Source organism: Alligator mississippiensis, chromosome 3 (assembly GCF_030867095.1).
Source record: "Alligator mississippiensis isolate rAllMis1 chromosome 3, rAllMis1, whole genome shotgun sequence".
In the NCBI taxonomy this organism is placed as follows: domain Eukaryota; kingdom Metazoa; phylum Chordata; order Crocodylia; family Alligatoridae; genus Alligator; species Alligator mississippiensis.
The window spans coordinates 45873422-45896528 of record NC_081826.1 but is presented as its reverse complement, the minus strand read 5'-3'; the positions used below and the strand labels follow the sequence as shown (position 1 = coordinate 45896528).

At 44.1% G+C, this 23107-nt stretch overlaps 1 protein-coding gene across 3 annotated transcripts in view; it reads left to right on the top strand.

Moving 5' to 3' along the window:
- Positions 1-2093: 2093 nt before the first annotated feature.
- The window catches only part of SLC26A7 (solute carrier family 26 member 7), a 146909-nt gene continuing 125895 nt past the window's right edge, over positions 2094-23107 (top strand). Inside the window, exons 1-2 of one of the 3 annotated variants that reach the window (XM_006268766.3) lie at positions 2094-2258; positions 8893-9190. In XM_006268766.3, the coding sequence (XP_006268828.1) occupies positions 8998-9190 (193 nt within the window). In that variant the 5' untranslated portion in view covers positions 2094-2258; positions 8893-8997. Of the gene's footprint in view, positions 2259-8667; positions 9191-23107 lie in introns of those variants that run through there. The other 2 variants (XM_059723894.1, XM_059723893.1) reach the window with 2 other exon arrangements.

The following is a 23107-nucleotide window of genomic DNA, read 5'->3' as shown; positions in this document are numbered from 1 at the left end:
GCAACTCGTATGGTCAAGGGCCTGCAGACCAAGCCCTACGAGGAGAGACTAGAGAAACGACCTTTTCAGCCTCCGCAAGAGAAGGTTGAGAGGCGACCTTGTGGCTGCCTATAAGTTCATCACGGGGGCACAGAAGGGAATTGGTGAGGATTTATTCACCAAGGCGCCCCCGGGGGTTACAAGAAATAATGGCCACAAGCTAGCAGAGAGCAGATTTAGACTGGACATTAGGAAGAACTTCTTCACAGTTCGAGTGGCCAACGTCTGGAACGGGCTCCCAAGGGAGGTGGTGCTCTCCCCTACCCTGGGGGTCTTCAAGAGGAGGTTAGACGAGTATCTAGCTGGGGTCATCTAGACCCAGCACTCTTTCCTGCTTATGCAGGGGGTCGGATTTGATGATCTATTGAGGTCCCTTCCGACCCTAACATCTATGAATCTATGAATCTATGGAGCAAAGCAAAATCCTGGACATTTGGTCAGGGCAGGGGGGTAGGGGTTGGGGTATGACAAAGCAGGGGGGGTGGGGAGTTGCCTGCCCCTCCAGTGGGGGAAAGAGACAGGGAACCTTTGAGGGCAGCGGGGAACTCTGGCCAGGCTGGTAGCACTGGGGCTGGTGCCTGTGCCTGCAGGGGCTGAGTGGCCAGGAGATGCTGGGGGGGGGGGGGGAAAGGGGAAGGGGTCAGGGGTGCTGTGGCCAGGCTGCCTGGTATGGCGCGGCAGCCTCATCCCAGGGCGAGGGGTGCTGCACTGGGGCCGGGCACGCTTCACCACTGCCTGCATGTATCAGAGACACTGCACTGCAGCCTGGGTAGGATGGGGACAACTGTGGCCCCTCTAGCAGGGCTGGGGGGCCAGGAGGCTGTGCGGTGGGAGTGAGAGGCCTTGGGGCGGGGGGCTGGACTGTGGGTTGGGACTGCAGGGCACTGGCAGCGCCAGGGGCCCTGGGTCTGGAGTGAGAGGCACTGTCATGGCCCAAGGCGGCAGGGTACTATAGTTTGGGAGTGAGGGGCACTGACAAGGCTGGGATCAGTGGCTTGGCAGTGAGGGGCAACAGCAGGTGCAGGGCATCGGTATGTTACTGCTTTGCCCGTCATCATATCCCCACCTCTCCTCTCCCATGCACATGATAGGTGTCCTCTTTTTTGGACCTGGAAATATGGTAACCCTAATTACTTACTTGTGGCTGCCCACATCATCTGTCCCAGGGAGCAGATGGGAAAGGGTCAACCTGCCTGCCCCACAGTGGCTGGTGTTAGGCCGCTGTTGTTCTGGCCCAGAGAACAGTAGCTGCAGCAGTGGTTGGCCAGGCAGGTTTACCCTTCCCTGCCTGCTCCTCCAGGACAGACAGTGGGGGCAGCCACATGTAAGTGAGGAGGGTGAGGTGGGGCAGGGAAGGCAGCCAGCAGGGATCTAGGGTGCTGGGGAGGGCAGGTGATTGGCAGTGGGCCTGATCTGGGTCAGTGGGGTAGGCGGGGGGACTGGTGGGGTGCCTACTCTAAGTAGGGGTGCTTACCTCTTATACTAGGTATAGCTACACCTTAGTATAACACAAGCTGGGTAACACAGATCAGAGATTATCCTGCCCTGGAGTGGCGTAACTTTGAGCTGCATAACAAGTGCTTAAAACTAGTTTCAGGTGTTAATATGTGGACAATCCAGGGGTTAAGAGCCCAAAATTACCATATAACAAAACCAATAGAGAGGATTACAGAATGACACATACTCCCCCGCCCCTTCTTGCCACTGGAGTCTTTGTGGGGCTGCCTCACAGTAGAATCTGGGTTACAGGGACAGGGCAAGAGCAGCTCCATGTTGCCTGAGCAGGAGCCAGAACCGCAGCAGGTAAGACTGATCATCCTCCTTACTCCTCCCTGCCCCTTTCTAGAAATTTTGCCCAGGGTGCCAAACTTGATACTTACATTTTTGACAATTAAGCTTAGACAGTATTCCTGGGATCCTCTCTGTCATGTTTAATCAACAGAATTTTACTTAACAGGACCACTGGATGTCACTGTCGCTTCACATAGCTAAAGCAACATGCAACATGGAGAGCCCAATAGTGTGAAAAAGCTTCTACAGGCAAGGATGAACCCAGACTCAGATAGCTGAATCAGGTTCTGAACTTCTCCATTGTGTGGATGTGTTAAGATCTGGGGATTTGGTGTGGGCTCTTCTATAGGTATAGTTTTCTTGTGTGATAATTCTATCTAATATAAGTAGTCAGACTGAACTGAACTATCTGTCAAACAGCAGTTCTGGTAAGTGCCATATGGTAAAGGGACTGTCATGTTTTTCAAAGTAATCTTTGTTTCAGGGGACTGGTATTTATCTATTTTAGGCCATGTCAGGGTCAAATAATATAACAGTGTGAAATGTTTTAATCCAGATGCATTTAAAAAAAAAAAGTATTAAGCATAGGTTTTACTTACTTTTATTGTATTGGACATTTGGAAATTTGGTGTGTGTGGATTATGTTTGATTTACATATGCCAAAAAATACAGGAATGGAAGATTGCATATGTTTTGATGACAGTTACTCTACTGTCTAAAGATCTGAAATGTCCACAGTTTAGTTCAGTGTTCAATATAGTACCATTTCCTGTAACTTTTGTGATGGTTTCATACTTTTTTCAGCAAGTGTTTAATTATTTTAAAACAACTAGTTTTGCCATGCTTTTATTTTGCTCTGTTCCTCCTCCTTCTGTTAAGTATTCCACAGCTTGTGAGTATTCTAAAATATGCTGCAATCTGTTTGGTGAAAACTGTACAAAGTGGTTTATTTGAACCAGAAAAGTACTCGATCAGCCTTGGTGTGAATATGACTTCCATTCTCAAACCAGCTGTGATTTATTAAGCTGATTTTGTAAACTGTCTTTTTCTACATTTTTTCATCATTTGATTTTTTCATAGACATGAATATTTGGTGGGGGTTGTTTTGGGAATGTAAAGGTCAAACTGTCTTCAGGGGGGGAAGTTACAAAAAAGCAAATACTTTTCAGCATGGTTACTAGTTAGTATTGTACCTCAGGTACAAACAAAGCTGTACACTCCATTCAGATCTCTGTGACTTCAGATTTACCAAGTGTGAATCTGTTGAACTTAAATTTGCATACAGATTTTCCAAAACTGACAATATGCAAAAATCAAATTTATTCAAACCATTTTTTTTTCCTAGCGTGTGCAAACCATTCTCAGACTAATGGTTTCCTGCACAGGTAATTTCCATATGAAGGAATCCATGACTTGCAACTTTCTGTTTTTTTGGCAATGGGTTGGGGAGGGAGAGGGGCATGTGAAAGGTTGAGTAGTGCTCTAGCTACAAGTGTAGGCAAAAGAAATGCTGCCAGGCTGGCCAGCACAGAATATATTATGAATGTAAGGTAAAGCTATTAATTAATTGCCATCATCAGATTAAAAAAGTAAGTTTAGGCTCTCAAGTGCACATTCAGTATATTCACATATCGCACAGTAACACCTACAGTTTATGTACCTTGAGCTTTCAGGCAAGAAGGATGGTACTGTCTGATGTATAAAGGAACTGCATTGCTTTTTGTTAAACAATTAGTAACCATTTAAGATGGAATTTTCTTGATGATTTATTTTGTGTGTTTTTTTCATGTGCTTAATTTAGGTGGTAATATTTTTTTTTAAATGTGTATTTGATTTTTTTAAATTCTCCTCCTTTCTTTGTTGTTCAAGTATTATTGTTGGGATGTCTGCTCTTAGGCATGTCTGAGTTTTAAACACAGACCTGTTTCATCCAGATGTCCAGATTCCTGTATCTGGAGGCTTGTACAGATTATTATGGGTGGTATATTTTTGTGTCATTCTCATAATCATCTCTATTAAAAGAAATATTGTAGTGTGTACTGGGTTACCAGAAAGGACAATATTTCTTAAGAGTGAATCTTGCTAATTCTATCTCTCTAATATTAATCTTTAGAGTAAAATTCAGTTTCTAGTTAAATTTCACCTGAATACTGATCCTCATAATTTATGTGAAAGGAAATTGCTTTTCCTCTACTGGGTCATTTGAAATCTGTGTATATTCAAATTTTTAATTCTAATACACACATACACACTCTTATTCCTAGGGATGGATGATGGGCACAGTTTGTTGATTTGTTACCTCAGAAGATTGGCTACCTATTAGGCCTTACCCTAGCTGTCCAAAGCAACTGACTACAAATGCAATATGGGAAAATCTCAAGAACATTTCTTGTAATGTTTAAGCACTTTAATGCCAGAGATTATGGAGTTTGTATGCTTATTTGTTAGGAGCCAGTACTTTCATTTCTTAAAGCTTTTGAGTGTTTTCAGAGGCTTTTGCTACTGTCTTTCACAACATTCTTGCAACCAAACTAAGGAAGTGCAGGTTGGGTGAATGAACTGTAAGGTGGATAGAAACCTGGCTGGATCATTGAGCTCAAGGGTAGTTGTTGGCTTAGAAATGGTATTTAAAGTTTTGTTTTTGGGGAATTGGCTTATAGATATATACTTTATAAGCCTTCAAGATGGGCAACAGGGGCTAATTGATTTCTAAGAAGCTTTGGTCTCACACACACAGTTTCTCACAGTCCTGAAGGCAGACAGGCTGTCTAACACAACAAGGCCAGCAAGTCTGGGAACCGAGGGAGTATGTACCATACTGCCCATAACACAAGATAACTGGCACCAGCTAACAAAGCCTCAGAGCAGGGGGGAGCTGAGTCCCGATTTTGGGGAACAGACCAAATTAGGAGAAGGTCCGGAAGGCTACATGGACATGTGACCACAAAGAGACAACCAACCAGGGATAGCCATGGATGAAGAATAAGGAAAGGACAATACAAAATGGAGACTTGAGAATAACAAAGGGTCCCTCCCTGTCTCACCTGGGTCCCTCCCTTTGTCCTGTCCCTCCCCATCCTTCTTCCTTAGAGGGATCCCCGTCCCCATCCCCTGGAAAGGGTCCCCGAGGCCACCATGGACCGAGGGCATACAACCAGCCCACCTCATGCACCCCACTGGAGGTGGGGTGTGGACCTCAGCATCCCACCTCCAGACTGCTGGCATCTGACACCAAAGAGACAGCCTCAGAGTAAAGACTGCATTCTGGCTGGATGTATTTTGATGACAGCCCTAGGATTTGGTAGTTATATAGAATCTCTTGATTGTTTGCATTGTTTATTTTCTGTTATCACTGTGTATCAATACATTTGCCTGTTATCGAATGGAAAGGTCGTGGTCAGTCTGAGGTCCTCTTCCTCCTCCTCCTCCTCCCAGAACAAGGCCTCTGGCTCTTAAATCCAGAGCCAACAGTAGGAATCAGTGGCTAAATGTCTAGTTGGTAGCCGGCATCAAGTGGAGTGCCCCAGGGGTTGGTCCTGGGGCCAGTTTTGTTCAATATCTTTATCAACAACCTGTAAGATGGGATGGAGAGCACCCCAGCAAGTTTGAAGATGACACGAGGCTGGGGGGAGTAGTAGATGTGCTGTAGGATAGGGCTAGGATTCAAGGATTCAGAGAGACTTTGACAAACTAGAGGACTGGATCAAAAGAAATCTCATGAGGTTCAATAAGGACAAGGGCAAAGTTCTGCGCTTAGAACAATCCCATGCCTCGATACAGTCTGGGGACTGACTAGCTAAGCAGCAGCTTCACAGAAAAGGACATGGCAGTTACAGTAGACAATGAGCTGAATATGAGCCAAAAGTGTGCCCTTGTTGCAAAGGAGGGTAACAGCATACTGGCCGTCATTGGTAGGAGTATTGGCAGCAGATTGAGGGAAGTGATTCATTCCCTCTATTCAGCACTGGTGAGGCCACATCTGGAGTATTGCGTCCAGTTTTGGAGCTCCTACTACAGAAAGGATGTGGACAGATTGGGCAGCTTCCAACTGAGGGCAACAAAAATGGTTAGAGGACTGGGGCATATGACTTCTGAGGAGAGGCTGAAAGAACTGGGCTTATTTAGTGTGGAGAAAAGAAGACTGAGAGGGGATTTAATAGCAACTTTCAGTTATCTGAAGGGTGGTTCCAAAGAGGATGGAGCTAGACAGTTCTTAGTGGCAGGGTATGAACACGGTGCAATGGTCTCACATTGCAGCAAGGGAAGTTTGGGTTAGATATTAGGAAATGCTTTCTCACCAGGAGGATAGTAAAGCATTGGAACAGGCTGCAGAGAGGTTGTAGAATCTCTATCCTTGGAGGTTTTTAAGGGTAGACAAAGCCTTGGCTGGGATGATCTACTTGAGCAGGGGGTTGTACTAGATGACCTCCTGAGGTCCCTACCAACCCTAATTTTTATGATTCTATATGAGGATCTAGTGAACCACAAGCTGCTTCTGTAATAACTCTTTACATTTTTTTAATTTATATATTCATATTACTGCAGATAACTTGTGTTTGGATGCTTCTTTCCATGTGTATCTGTAGCTACGTCGTGTGTGTGTGTGTGTGTGTGTGTGTGTGTGTGTGTGTGCGCGCTTGAGTGCGAAGACATCCCACAAATAATAGAGGATTTTTTTGGCTGAGCAAATAATGTTATATGTAAATGTATTGAATGCTACATCAAGAATAAGCATAACTGACCAACAACTACTTGTATCTTACGGATGTCTATCTGCTGTTTGGTATTTGCAAATTGGGAAGGGCTTACTTTCAATCTTTGAGCTGACTTTTTAGGTGAGTCTGTGGCCATAAAGACCTTGACCCACAAATACTTGTGTGGTGTGAATAGGCTTCTATGCTTCAGAACAACTGCAAGCAATGCCTATACGTGGGTACAAGAATGGTTAATCAATAGTCATTCACAGTGCTGAAGAGAAATAGCATTCCTGCCCCTTGTACATTTATTACCTTCTTTGAAAAATGTGGAAGGCACGAAAATGGGGTAGGAAAGAGGACAGATAATGTCTGAATTTTCTTTCCCTTGCATATTTGGTATAAAATAAGGATCTTAATTGAAGCACTCTCCTTTTTCTTTTGTTACTATTACTACTGGTTGCTGTAACGTTGAGGTGATATAGCATTTGAGGCTGTGTGAGTGAAACTCATTTCTGCAGGGTTCTGATACAGCATATGTAGTGTCCTACCTAAATTGTGGCGACACAAAGGGTTTTTCGCAGCCTGCTCATGGCATGAGAGTTGATTTTGTGGGCATTTTGCAGTGGCCCCACCCCTTAGTGCTGATTGGCAAAGAAGCCCCATGAGGAGAGGGGGAAGGGATGAGGGGTCAGCTGCCATCTTGATAGTTGGCTGCTCTTTATGTTACCCTGCCTGCCAGCAGCTTCCCATTCCCAGCAGTGAGGACTGCTGGGTCCTACAGGGGAGCTGCTGGGGAGCCAGCATTTTATTAAGGGTTTTTTGTTGTTGCTGATTTTCTGATTTCTCAGATTTTGCAGACAATCCCAGATTTTACAGTTTCCAAGAAATCTGCAAAACTGCAAATTAAATAGGCCCCTGAGCATATCTCCTAGTGTTGATCATTTACCTGCAAAGCACTTGTGTAATGTGTCACAAGTGAAAAGATTAAAAACCTTTATTGGGTCATACTTTGCAGCTAGTTCCCAGGCTCATAAATAGTTGGTAGGGTTGGAAGGGACCCGAGCAGATCATCAAGTGTGATCCCCTGCCATGGGCAGAAAAGATTGCTGGGGTCAAATGACCCCAGCTAGGTTATTATCTAGCTTCCTTTTGAAGACCCCCAGGGTAGAAGCGAGCACCACTTCCCTTGGAAGTTGGTTCCAGATCCTAGCCACCCTGACTGTGAAGTAGTGCCTCCTGATGTCTAGCCTGAACCTACTCTCAGTCAATTTATGGCCGTTATTCCTAGTTACTCCTGGTAGTGCTTGGGGGAACAGTCCCTGTTCCCTGCTGGTACCCCTGGTAAGTTTATAGATGGCCACCAGATCGCCTCTCAGCCTTCTCTTGTGGAGGCTGAACAGGTCCAGGTCCCATAGCCTCTCACCGTAGGACCTGCCCTGCTGCCCCCTGACCATGTGAGTGGCCCCCCTTTGGACCCTTTCAATGCCATCCACATCCCTCCTGAAGTGCGGTGCCCAGAACTGGACACAGTACTCCAACTGCGGTCTGACCAGAGGGGGAGGATCCATAGAGGGGGAGGATCACCTCCTTCGACTTGCTCATGATGCATCTATGGATGCATGACAAGGTGTGGTTAGCCTTCCTGACCATGTCCTCACATTAATTGGCACGTAAAGAGTTGCAAGTAATATTTTGGCCATGACACCTTCTGGCATTGCAGTTGAAAGAATATCATACAACAAAACAAGATTAATCAGATTAAGACTCAGATCAGACATATATTATAAAATCCAAATGGGTGCAAAATCTGGAGGCTTAGCACAATTTAACAATAGTAACAGAAATTGGACAAGCAGAAGAGATGCTGATACATACGCTCAGTATCAATTATGTAATATGTTTGGTAACTCCATGCATACTAGGGAAATAATTTATAGCAAATGCATTCCTCTGAATACGAGACTGTGCAGCATTTTCTTCAGAGAAGAATCTAAGCTCTTTTCTATGTTGTTGGCAGGGAGAGACTTGTGTAGCTGGGCACTTCCTGGTCATATTAGCATAGTCCAGCCCACATGGAACAACCGCCCAACACCACCTCATTTTACTGTTGGACTGAGTCCAAAAGCATAAGCACTACAGTGAATATAAGGGGGAACATTTCTGGAAGGAGATTCATAAACTAACATAAGACTAGACCATTTTTTTAAAAGAACAGAAAATGTTATATTTTATATAAACAGGCTCTCCATTTCACATGACCATTTACTTGACTAAAAGCAAACACATTTAGGAAATATTTTTATTGAATATAATAAGAAGACAGCTGCAGAAATCTAAGTGATTGTGTTAATCTCTTTCCCTATAGCTCTGAAACTCTAAACTCTCAGAAGAAAACTGGAGACTGACATTGATCAGGGTGATTCTGCAGCTGTAAATTTTTCTGAAGGAGAAACGTTTGGTGGGCTAAAGCATGACAGGGGTAAAAAGGAAAAAGAAAAGTGCAGTGTGCTGGAAGATCTATGCTCTTCGTTGTGAAGATATCAAGCTGTGGTGCCTAAGAAGGTTTCCTATTTTGGAGTGGGCAACCAACTACAATGTAAAGGAAAATTTGATTCCTGATGCCATTTCTGGAATGATGTTGGCAATTCAACAGGTGACACAAGGTACAGTTAATGAAGCTGATTTTCACACTTTAAATAGATTAAATCAATTTATAGTAGTTTTTTATTCTTGTTGCTTTATTTAGTGTTCTGATGAGGCTTGGGTTAAATAACAGAAAATGAGAAATGCATATTTAATTAGACACAATCTAATGCCAGGTGTAAAAGAGAGGCTTTTACTCCTTATTTTCATAAGTGGGTAAGGGATTTACTAATGTAAAAAGGAATGGATATATATATATATTCCTTATCAAGGGGGTGAGAGGGGAAATATATATTTCTGATCAACATTTGTGAACAGGAGTTTATCTTTCCTATAGAGCATTCAGAGGATGAATCGGTGCACTAACCTTACAATCAATGAATACTAGAGTTATACAATGTATTAGCAGTTATAGATAATTTTGTATGAGAGGCTTACTACCACAACCATTATCGGTTGATGGGATTCTTGTGTGCATTGACATCTTGTGTATTTCAGTTTGCATATTGGTCCAATGAGATATACTATATCATGTTTTCTATTACATCTCTGTATCATTAACATAAAGTAAGGGTGGAGCTTAATTCTCTTTTGGCTGGTTGTAGGTAAGAAACTTTAGTCTGGATTTGTCCAGGTGTTGTCACAGATAGAAAGTGAAAACTAATTAATGCTTTTTTCTGAAAAATGTAGTCTTATTTCACATCACAGTATTAACTTATTTAGGTAACTCTTTATACCTGTCTCAGGCAAATTACATGGCAGTCTCTTGGCTGGCCAAAATGAACGCTAGCTTCTTGTCTGACTCAGACTGTCTGTATTGTTATTTCTTTACAGTTTCACAAACTAGCTAGCTTTAGCTATCATCCATGCAGCTAAATTATAAGCATTCCTTTAATTGAATTATTCTGGAGCTGGAACCAACTGGTTTATGTAAGTATTTGTGCTTTTAAGGTAATTAGGAACATCTGCATTGGCATGATTTAACTTCAAGGACCATAATACTACTATAAAGTATCTAATTTCTCTGGTATATTCATATGCAGCAATTATAATTAAAATGCTGCTAATAATATATTAAAATCCAACAAAATATTGAATTAGAGGCAATTATATAGCACTTAAAGTTTTATCCAGCATTTTCTTCATTGGATATGGGTCCTAAAATGGCTTTTAGTTTACAAAAATTCTTTTTTAAAAACTTAAGTGGTGGCAGAAAATACTCTTTTCCAGATTATTCTGGTTTGTTTTATATAATGTAGAAAGAATACTATTGCTGCTTAAAAACAAGAGAGAAACAACCTCATTTATATCCCCCTTCCTACAGAACACAGTCTCCCCACTAGGAACACCATTTGAGAATGAAATCTGTGGATTTTTCTGTTTTTGTCCGTAAAGCTTGCAAATCTTTTGAATACTAGATTATGTGTATATTCAGATCCATTTGCACCAAGTCTTCTCATGATGTTGCGATTCTTTTGTTACCAGGATCATACTTCAGTATTTGTCAGAGTGGGACGGCATGGGAAAATAATAATAGTAATTGTACAACACAAAGGATGAAAAGATCCCAAACCCTATGTTTAAAATTCTGTGTTTCTGGTGTTTGTTTCTCATGATACAAGAAATGCTGAAATCGTTAAAAGAGAGTAAATTTATAAACCACTGAGAAGTGACATGTGGGACCCACTGCCACCAGACATTGAATCTGATGGTTTTATGATTCAAAAAGAAGGAAATAATTAAGGGGTAATAAAAACAACAGTATACACAATAGCTAGGATAAAGCATTTTTATAAGTGATAGAAGCTCTTATGGCTGGGGACAGAAATTACACGTAAACTGGTATAATGATTGGAAACCAGTTCAAATCTATAACACAACACAAGACAAGTGCACATAACCCGCTTTCAAAATGGCTGAAACTGGTTTAATTCATAGATTTCATAGACATTAGGGCTGGAAGGGACCTCGGAAGATCATCGAGTCCAGCCCCCTGCCCAAAGGGCAGGAAGTCAGCTGGGGTCATAGGATCCCAGCAAGATAAGCATCCAGTTACATCTTGAAGGTGTTCAATGAAGGCGCTTGAACCACCCCCGGTGGAAGGCTGTTCCAGACCTTGGGGGCTCGGACAGTAAAGAAATTCTTCCTTATGTCCATCTTGAAACGATCTTGAAGTAGTTTGTGACCATTCGACCTCATCATCCCTTGGGGCGCTCTGGTGAACAAACGTTCCCCCAGATACTGGTGGTCAGAAAGACAGCCACATGCCTGCAGTTGCCCAGGCCAAAAACCAGGCGGCACTAGAGCATGCCTCCCTGCTGGGCTGGACCAGACAGATTGGGCTAACGCTAGCCCGCCCAATATAAGATAAACCTGGATGGGATGTAGTATCAGATTTAAGTTAAATTGGTTTATTGAACTTCTGTCCCAGATCCCGCCCTCCCCCTTGATTCAGGTTAACTCACAATCCTCCAGCTTTGCACCTCCCCCACAACCTGCACCCCCCACTTAAAGGGTGGGCAGGCTAGCGTTAGCCCAATCTGTCTGGTCCAGCCCAGCAGGGAGGCATGCTCTAGTGCCGCCTGGTTTTTGGCCTGGGCAACTGCAGGCATGTGGCTGTCTTTCTGGAATCACAAGTGAATGTCTGTTTGCTTGCCTATCGGTTCAATCTAGGCAGTTTAGCTTAACCTGCAAAGATTGAATCAATTCAGCCTCGGGCTTTTTGTCTGTCTGCACTTAACCCTTGTGTCTGAGCTCATAAACTAGCTCATTAACGTGACAGCAATTGAGGAAAAAACTTCTTTACCAGCTGTATTTTTCATAATGGTCCACACTTGAAATTTTTGCATCCTCTTTTAAACCATCCGCAACATTCAGAAATGGGACCACTGTAGCTCACAAAATAAAGATAATGCTCAAAGAACTACTCCCACAGTAGTCTGGAAATCTTTTCTGCAGACCTGTTGTACGATAGCAGTTTTTGCTATTGCTGTCTGCTTTATAAAAAAAGAGCAAATTAAGAGAAGAAACAATAATGAACATAAGCCAATAGTGTGTTTTGTGTCCTTTAATGCTAAGCTCTATAAAAAGATGATATAAATTTCATCTTTGTGCATTTAATATGTACCAGAGCCAAAAAGATCATTCCTTGAAATAAACACCATCTGACCATTCATTTTACAGAGGATCTATCTTTCATGTTTGTTACCTTTTATTCTTAGAAGGATTTTAAGAGCTACTGTCTAATTTCACAAACTGACCGGCAATTTTGGACATTCAACATTTGGGTACCCACATGAGCCACCTTAAAGATAACTGATATTTAGAGGGCAGGTGTCCTATACTGTTTTAAATGGGCTACAGCTGGAAACTTGAAAATCAATTACTCATACTTAACAGTTTTGAAAATATTGGCTTAAATCTTTAGGCCCAGCTCGTGTACTAGAGTGTATGCATTGAGGTGACAGCCAGAATTTAGGAAGGAATGGCTTTAAGGAGGGTTTTCCCTCCAAATGTTTATTTTTTTTGCATGCAGCTTAAATTCAGAGTGGGTTGGCTTGGCAAAAATCAGGATGGGGCATGGGAAAAGGCACTAATAAAACATGAAGAACAGCATCACTAGTACTGTTGGCTCTATGCCATCCATACCCTTTCTCCAGTGTCAGAGTATAGTTGCAAAGAGGGAGTGTTGGATAGACTGACCTTTGGAAATATTAACTTGTAATAGGGACCAGTTTAGCCCATTTCCCCCAAAATTGAGAGGCAGAAAAGGATCTTAGGCTTCCTTTCTTCACCTCCAAAACTCCAGTATTCAAAATCTGGCACGTGTTATGTTTCTGGTGCAAATAAGGTTTTAATCATGCCAGAAATAGCAACCGGTCACGCATTCATAGAATTTATGGCACCAGAGAAATCACAAACCAGCCACAAAGATATTATTCAAAAATATATAGTATCTTTGTGGTTGATTTGTATGGCACCATAACTTGTATATATGGCATGCCATGCAGGGACTTACCCAAGGCTTGAGCCCCAGAGTGGTTCCCGATCAGCTGAATGTCAGCTAGGAGGGATGACCCTGGGACTCAAGCCCTGGAGCCGTCCCTGCTGACCAACAGTAGATGGGAGTGGCCCTGGAGCTTGAAGTCTGGAGCTGTCAGCAGATTCTTTGCTGGCAGAGACCAATTCAAGGCTCAAATCTCAGGGAAGTTCCTGCCAGCTGATGTCAGATCAGAGCTGCCTTAGAACACAGGGCCTGGGGCTCAAACCCCGGGGCCATCCCAGTCAGCCAGTTGTTGGCTGGCAGGGACAGCTCTGGGGCTTGACTCCCAGGGCAGTCCCTTCCAGCTCACAGGGGATCGAAACAGCTATGGAACTCAAACCCCAGCGCTGTCCTGATCAGTTTATCATCAGCTGGCAGGGACCACCCTCGGGCTCTAACCTTGGGATGTTCTCTGCCAGCTGACTGTAGATCAGGACTGCCTCAGGACTCAAGCTCCAGGGCAGATTCAAGCTACCAGTGATCAGCAGTAGTTTTGGCCTTTTTGTTAAGTCTCAATAAAGAAAACTGTTGTGTTTTACCTTCAGTGTCAGAAAATCATAATCACCAAGCCTTTGAAAGATTTTACAATAATCTGGTAATTTTTTTCAAGTTGATTAAAATTTGTTCTAATTTATTTTTTTTCCTATGTCAGCTCATGACCAAGAGATGTGTCCAGAAAGTAGATAACACTGGCATGGAACAAATATTCAAAGATTTAAAGGCATGAAAGAAGGCTCTTCTTTTCACTTATACCATCTTGCCAGTCGGTACATCATTACATTCTTAGTATTTCTCAAGTTCAGTTGCAGCCCTTGATTTTGCTGACACAATCTGGGGAAGTGGCCTGGCTAGGCTGGTCTGTCCCCCAAGACTCATGGAAGTCAGTGGGATTCCAGAACACTCTGGGGGATATTCATGCTCACCTTGATGGCCTGGTCAATTTGTGGAATAGTATAGTGACCTATACACAATGGCACTCAGGAGTCCACTCCCATCATGGCAGCAGTACAGATCTCCCAGGTACCAGGGGGAGCTGAAGTGGGGGTGGGCGGGTGGGGAGGAGGGCAGCTGAAGTGCCATGACTCTTGACCTGTGTCAAATCTGACTGATTGTGACATAGATTGTTCTTACAAGACCAAGGTGTGGCAGTAGGTAGCAAAGAAGCTTCTTTTCTCCACTGATATTGAATTGGCAAAATGCCAGATGGCAGAGCCCTTACAAGTGATGAATGGCCTGGTTAATCTTGGTTGTCTGTGCCCAGAAACTGAGTCTCTTGCAGTCTGCTGTGATGAATTTGCCACCTAGTTTACAGACAAAATGGTCTGTATCTGGCACAACATGGGAATTGGCACTTTTGCTGCAGAGTCAGGGTTGGAGAGGCTTGGTCTTGTCCAGTTTATGTGGATCAGTTTGGTTGCTGTCACCTACTCATGCAGAGGATGTTTGGGGGATTGTGGATGATGAACTATGAACTGGACCTGTTCCTATCTTGTCTTGTAAGAGCCAACTTGGGGAGACTGGGGCCATTGCTGGTAGGGGTTGTCAATGCCTCCCTTTGAGAGGGCAGCATGCTGAATTTTCTTGAGTCAGCAGCCTTTGATACAGATAAGGTGCTGATAAAGTGTTTATGTGATCTGGATTCATCAGACTTCTCTACATTGATTCTGCTCTTTCCTGGTAGGGAAGTTCCACAGGGTGGTGACGAGTGAGTGTTTGTCATCCCCTTGGGACTTTCCCTGTGGGGTCCTATAGGGCTCCATCTTGTCATCGCTCCTGCTTAATCTGTATATGAGGCCACTGGGTGAAAATATTCAGATGTTTGGGCTGAGGTGCCATCAGTATACTGATGATGCTCAGCTTTCTCTCTCTCATCTAGACTGGGCTCCTCAGTTTTAGTATTTTGCCAATGCCTGGCAACAAGTGAGGGATTTGATGCAAATGAACCAACTGAAGCTGAATTCGGACAGGACAGTAGTGATGGTTGGGACCATCACTGATGTGGGATTCAGCTTCCCATTGTCACTCAAGTTCACAGGCTTCGGGTGCTCCTAGATCAGGGGTGGGCAAAATGTGGCCCACCAGGCCATTCTATCCAGCCCGTGGGGCCCCTAAAAAATTTAGAATATTTATATTTATCTGCCCCTGGCTGCCTGTCATGCAGCCCTTGATGGCTTGCCAAAACTCAGTAAGCAGCCCTCCCCCCAAAATAATTGCCCGCCCCTGTCCTAGATCTTCTGCTGCACCTGGATCTTCAGGTGGCAGCAGTGGCTAGGAGTGCCTCATTGGTGAGAGGGCTGTTACCCTTTAGTTAGATTTGACTCTGGCCATCATCATCCATGCTTTCACAACTCTACATGAGGCTGCCCTTGATAATTACTCAGAAGCTGCAGTTGGTGCATAATGTGGCAGCCTACATTCTGATAAAGTTGGATCACTAGAAGCACAATTCCAGTACTCCAGAGTCTGCATGGGCTCCCAGTTGTTTTCTGGTGCAATTCAGCTTGCTGGTTTTGACCTATAAGGCCTTAAATGGGCTAGGCTCTATGTACCTAAGGGACTACCTTCTCTCTTATGTCCCATCATGATCCCCAAGATCAGATGGTACTAACCTTCTGTAAGTACCATCCATGCACCAAGTTCATGTGGCAAAAACATGTGGGAAGTAATTCTTGGTAGTTGCTCCTCAGTTTTGGAACTCCCTCCCCTTTGAAGCCTGCCAAAACCCAAGCCTGGATATCTGGATATCCTTAATGTTTCATAAAACTCTCCAGCAGACAATATATAGAGTCATAAATCACAGCCAACACCTGTCCCCTGTGGAGTATAATAATGTCAGCAAATTATTGATTGTTTGCTTCAAGTACTGTTGGAACTAGTTTAGAACATTCCCAGTCATGCACAATAAATCACACAAGCAATGCAACGTAAACTACTGCTCAGCAGCAGCATTACATTCCGCTGGTAGATGCAATATTACAAACAAGGATATGCATCCTTTGGCAATTGTGGCATTCACATATATTGTTTTTGACTTTGAGGAGATCAAAACAACACACTATTTACCAAAACCAAACAGATTTATAGAGCAGTGTTCTTTGAGACTTCCTGGGATTGAATTTCTGCGACTTCTCCTAGCACAAAATTGTAGCTAAGTAAGGTTCATGCCCTACAGCCTGATTAACTGGTTCAGCTGATCCTAATAAACTAACCAGGGCCAGCTGAGCCCTGGCCTGTAGGAATAGGCTAAGTGAAGCTCCTGCCGTATAGACTGATTAACTGGGATAGCTGAACCTAAACCAGGGCCAGCTGAGTCCTTCCCGCTGATTGGTCCTGGGTGTGTTTTTAAGGAACTCCTCCAGCACCTGACCCTAGCTGCACTGATCTCCAGGCTTTGAGTAGCTCCTGTCCTGGCAGCTTTTCTGGCTTCTGTCTTGGCATCCTTGATTGTGCATCCAGCCCCTCAGACTTTAGACTTCATCTTGACCTCAGCTTGCTTTCTGACCCTTGATTCTAGTTAATCCTCTGGCTTACTATCTGGTTCCTGACTCTTGGCTTCTGAGCCCACCCCCTGCAATTCTTGGTCTCGCTCCTGACTCTACCTACTAGGCTGGACACCCTGCTAGACCATGACATTTAGAAGCTGTTTGCAATTCACAAATCTGAAAAAAGGTTACATAAGGATTTTGGGTAACATACGTGTCACTGCTACCCTTTTTTCAAAGCATGGAATCATATACTTCTTACTTGCATATCTCCTTGAAGACTGGGAAAAAAAGAATTGAAGCAAACTTTTCTGGGCAAGAATCTGAGCCATAGGCTATGGGGAGAAGCTCATCTGTCACCATAGCTCTAAATCTTAGAGTTGGCCTAAAATTCTTGGAGGAAGCCAAGGTTCCTTGGGTGAATTTTGATATCTTTTATTAGACCAACCCGAATAGTTGGAGAATAGTTATTAAGCAAGCTTTCGGGTTCAAAAACCCTTCATCAGGAATTTGAGAATTCATGATCTGGCAAAAACTTATTTAATTTGTCAGGGTTTTTCAAAAATCTGGTACTTAGAAACAAAAACAATACATCTTGCCAATCTTGAAAAAATATCCACTGACTTCATTCACTTCTCTAGCTGTGTTGCATCACCCTTTTCTCCTTCCATTTCTAAATTAATTGAGTGACTTATGTGCAATTGCTTTCTGGAGTTCCTCTTCTCTTTTTCTATCCCAGACCCTGTTCATTTTCATCCCTGGCATTCCTGTGGAACAAACCTTTAATGACCTCTTTGTAGCCAAAATTCAGAATAAATATTCCTAATCTTCCTTTACCTGTCATCCACCTTTCACAGCATTAATCATGCTCTTGGCATTTTTCTTCTCTTGGCTTCTGTGATTTTGCCTTCTTCCACCTCTTCTTTGTCCCAATTGTTTCTTCCATGTACCTTTGGAAGATCTTCCTTATTCCCCTCTGACTCTGCAGGAATACCGTAGACCTCTGTCCTGGGTTCCCATTTCTTCTTCCTCTATACATTACCTCTGGGTAGCCTCATTCCCAAATAAAATTTCAACTACCATTTCTGTCGACTCGGAGATCTCTATTCCAAACCTGTCTTCTTTTGACTTTGTACATGATCTGGCACAAGTGAGGGTTCTGTTCCTTGACCAGAGCTCCTGTGTGGTAAGGTAACATAAGTAATAATATTATTATATACTTAATAATTATTATAGTAGTTTTTGTGGTTGCTATTTCTCTACAAATGTCTTATCTGGGTCTACATGACTAAAACTGTCAGTGAAACTCAAGAGGGATGTCAGTCAGATAATTCTTTGGCCCCTAACATGCATGGTTAATGACAATATTTTGAATAAAATCCTGTTCTTAGTAAAGTCCTGATCTAAAACAGATGACTCCTCACATTTCTATTACAATCTCATAGGAAGACTAAATAAGATTTGAATTATCCAACTTGTGTTCATTGACACGTCACAAATCCATCTTAACATCCAAGATCAAATCTTGGATGTTCATTTTATCATGCAGATGACTTCAGCCCCTGACAAATTAATAACCAAGCTTTCTCTTGAGCTTTCTCACTCAAGCAGGAGTGTCTCAGGCTATATGTATGACTTCTTCTGTTATCTTATGATGATAATACTTTGTACTTCTGTGACAGCTGAGAGTTGTACGTGTGATGAAGGTGCTTTCTGAACGTTCTGTGAGGATTAGATCAGGTGTTTCTTGTAGTTTGTTCATGTATTGTGAGCTGTATGTTGCTGCTAAGAGCTTAATTAAAGTAAAAGATTAGTGAGGCCTTGTATGTAGTGAGGCCTTGATAGTAGTAAGGTCTTGTATGTAGTGATGCAGTTAAAATTAACCTTATCAGAAAAATGCAAAGGCTTGTACTACTATTGGTCAGTCATAAGGAAAGTTTGTAGTGTGAGAGTGTGAGTGGCTGTGAGTCAACAGCATAGCTCAGAAGTTATAAATTGGGTAGCACATCCAGAAATCAGCAGAAGGAAGATGCAGCATTGTGAGAGAAGCTATTAATTTAAAGATTAGCTGCTGACCTGGATTTGGTGGGCCCGTGGATCTTGAGGAGCCTGAGGACTGAATACCAGGGTCCTTCCCGGTACCCCTCAGACAGCAAAGATTGGGGACACCTCACTTCGTTGAGCTTTATAGAAGCGGGACTTCTTGTACATCAGGCATCAGAGGGGACTGCCGATAAGTTGCAGATGCGAATTGTTATTGTTTTTCATTGTTGTCTTGTTATACTACGTGTAATTCTGTGTTTGTTAAGTGAATAAACCTTTCATACCTTTTTACTCCCGACCATTCTCTCAATCCCAAACCCTCCCACTGGCGGCTGGGACAACTTCCTATTCAAGGATCTCAAATCTGTTTACAAACATTCACTCTAACATGAGTGATTTACAGACAGGGTGGTTAATAGATATGGGAATGGCAGAAATAAACCTCCAAAGACTTAATGCATGTGGGTTAGGGTGAGGAGAACCAGGTAATCCCCTTTTGTCAATTTTGAAAGAACTGGGGCATGAAATTAAAAGTCTAAGGAATCTATCAAGTGAGGGGCGGTAATGCATATATCAAGAATAATAAATATGTTGCCTAGAAATTAAGAAGTGGAAAAAGTTTGCTGAGCAACTACAGGCCCATTGGTCTGGCCTCAATATGCAAGGCTTTAGAACAATTTTTGAAGGAAAGAATAATTAAAGACTTGGAGTTAATGGAAAATGCAACATGAAACGGTCACACATAAGCCATTCTGATTTCGTTCTTTGATAACCCAACTGATTTTCTAGCCTAGAATGGACAACCTGTGGCACAAGTGGTATGGGAAGTGGGATTAGAGTGGCAATCAAGGAGGGTGGCAGTGTAAGGGACCAGGGCATAGGCTTCTTGCCATATAGTCCAGTGCACAGCATTGGGGCTGGTTCACTGTTGATGAATGGGCCTGGAGGCTGGGCTTGGGGCTTGTGGGGTTTCTTAGCTTGGAGAGTCTTAGGGCCCAAGCTTAGGGGTGGACACCTTTGCACACTGGGCTAGCTAGGCCCCAAGACACCCCAAGCTACTGCCACGAAAGAGTAATACCATGGCCAAGCAATGAGGCTGACTTATTCCTTCCAGCCCCCCTTCCCCACCTCCCTGCCCACACTCCCCAACCACAGGCCTTGGCCCCAGTCTTCAGCTGGCTTAAGTTACCCTGGAGACTGGCCATGTGGCCCCCATTTCCCATACTCTTCCATGCTCTTCCATACTTGGACAGCAATTGCTACCAGGTGGTCACTGGGGCTATAGGGATGCTCCACGGGTGCACTGTGTGCATGCCTCCCCACATTACTGCTACCATGACTCTTGTGATGCTGCCACCCCCCCCCCCCCACAAGGTAACAGGATGGCAAGCAGGGAGTGTGGGTCTCTGGCATGTACAGAAGGGTCAGCCTTTCCCTTTCCAGGGGAGGCAGGGAACACTACTACCATTCCTGTTGCACCCCAACAGGGAGGGAGACCCATCAAAACATGGCAGCTAAGCTTTGATGATGACTTGACTCAGCTACCCAAGTCAGAAAAGCCCACCATGGAGATGCACCTCTTAAGTTCCAAGGAGGCCCCATGCCAGGCTGGGTGAGGCACAGCGCACATGCCATAGAACTCAGGCACCAGGGGAAGTGGTAGCCAGCTCACTATCTAGGCCATGGTTTGGTTTTGTCGTTGGTACCATGTTTTGCTGTTCACACTCTAGTTTGCAGCTTGCACATTAGCAAGGGTTGTTTATGTTTGTTGGAAAACAAATGAAGTTTGCACATTCTGTACATATTCACACTGAGCTCCTTGTGCACTTCCTGCACACATGCCTTCTCCAGCTCGAGGCCCCAAATGCACCTCATAGGTTCCCCACACTCCCTTCCAGCCTGCTCGTGTAGCTCCCTCTTTCTTTCCCCACCCCCTGCCCCCTGCTCCAGCAACTCGAGATCTTTACTCCCACCTATAATATCTTCATGGCCATGCTGGCTTCTTTCTCAGCAGACACAGCCTGTACATACATCCTCCCTCCCTCTTCCCCCACACTATAGTGGTAACTATGGTGGGAAGCTGTTCCTGCTATGGGGCATGAACTGTAAGCACAATGTCAGCAATTTGTAAGTCTTCCAGGACATATCTGGAGAGATTGCCCTCCCTCAGGTCCAGAATAGGAATGTACCAGTGAGCATACTTGCTACTGCCAGTCAATCCCCATGCCCCCAGCTCATGCCAGAGAAGGCCAGGCCCCAAACCAGGGCTGGGCAATTATTTCAGGTGGAGGGCCACTTACTGAGTTTTGGCAAGCTGTTGAGGGCTGCATGGGTATCTCTGCCCAGTGGAGAGGCTCTGTTTGCACCCCCGCTGCCCCCCAGCCACAGTTCCCAGCACGGTGAAAAGTGGGATAGCCCTGAGCTCCTGGCTGCAGCTTTGGGGGGGAATTGAGCCTCTCTGCCACATTGATAGGGCCTGGCCCCCACCCAGACCTATGTCCACAAGTTTGGAGGGGGGCCATCTGCATGGCAGAGAGGGTCTGTTCCTCTGTCCAATCATGGAAGAAGGAGACCGAGCTTTTTCTGTCTCCTGTCTGTGACAGCCCAGGAGTGAGGCTGAGCTCATGTTCAGCTGGAGCAGACAAGCACCAGCTAAGGGTAGCATGCTGCCCAGTGAGGTGTCCCTGAGATGCTGGTGGAATGCAACCTAAAGGGCCTAATGCTCTAAGCCAGGGGAGGGCAATTATTTCAGCTGGAGGGCCACTTAATCAGTTTTGGTGAGCTGTCAAGGACTGCAGTGGTGGCCCTGCCCCTTGACAGGTGGCCTGCCAATTACAACTCAGAATACAGACCCAAAGATATTACTGACCTTATACACTTCATCCTCACACAACAATTTCACTTTTAATAACCAACACTTCCTCCAGACGATGGGAACAGCTATGGGCACCAAAATGGCCCCACAGTATGCCAACCTTTTTATGAGCCACCTGGAAGAAGACTTCCTCAAGAATTGCACCATCAAACCCTATACTTAAGATATATCGATGACATCGTCATCATTTGGACTGAAAACCTGCAATCTCTGATTGAGTTCTATCAGAAATTCAACAATCACCATCCCTCCATCCAACTTTCTCTAGAATACTCCAGCACCAACATCTCCTTTTTAGACATGATGATCAGTATCCAGAATGCTAAAATACAGACCACGTTATACAAGAAACCCACAGACCAACATACATATCTGCACAGAACCAGCAATCACCCTAAACACACCAAAAAAGCTATGATATACAGCCAAGCCCTCAGATACCACCACATTTGCACTGAAGAGAACACCCGGATTGCCACCTCACCAATCTTAAAAAGGCTTTCACCCAACAAGGACACTCCTCCAGAGAGATAGATCGCACATTTGAAAGAGCCACCCGGATACCACGTGAAGAACTGCTGCAGTACAGAAGAACCCCCCCCACAAATTGCATACCGCTGGTTATGACGTGTCACCCCTCCCTCGAACCTATATGGAAAATGCTCAAACAATTGCAACCCACATTAGAAAGAGACCCTATTCTTAAAGAGATCTTCCCAGAGCCACCCATCCTAGCTTTCAAACAAGCACCGAACCTCGCTAACCTCATCACCAGAAGCAAACTTCCTCAGACCCAGAACACACCAAATGGATCCAGACCGTGCCATGACAAGAAATGCAAAACCTGCCAGCGCATCTCACCCCCACGATTACTACATAACAGATCCATCAGCATTCCTGGATCTTACAGCTGCACCTCCAGAAATGTAATATATCTTGTCCAATGCACCAAATGCCCTGATGGAAAATATGTAGGAGAGGTGAAACAACAGCTGTGCACTAGAATGAATGCACACCAGAAATCTATCAAAGATGGGAATATCCAATTACCTGTGGGGGCACGTTTCTCACAATAAAACCACTCTCTCTCCAATCTCTCAGTCCTGATCCTCAAAGGAAACTTACAAAACACTTCCTAGAGATGAGCCTATGAACTCCACTTCATCAACCTCCTGGATACTAAAAATCATGGACTAAATATAGACATTGGATTTATGACATATTATAACCTGCCTGACATCTGACTCCCCAGGTACTTCTCCACTATTCATCCCCCTTCTCTCCCCACCCACCCCGCCTGTCTCTCACCCATTGACTCCTCAATTTACATCTTCACTGACTGCCTATTTTGTATGCATACCAGCCCAGCCTCTGGCTTCTTTACTTTTCATTCCATCCAGGAAGAGCACACACCAACGACTGAAACTTCCCTAGCCTGCTGAAGGGTTTTTGAACCCGAAAATTTACTTAAAAATTGTTTTCCAACTATTTAAGT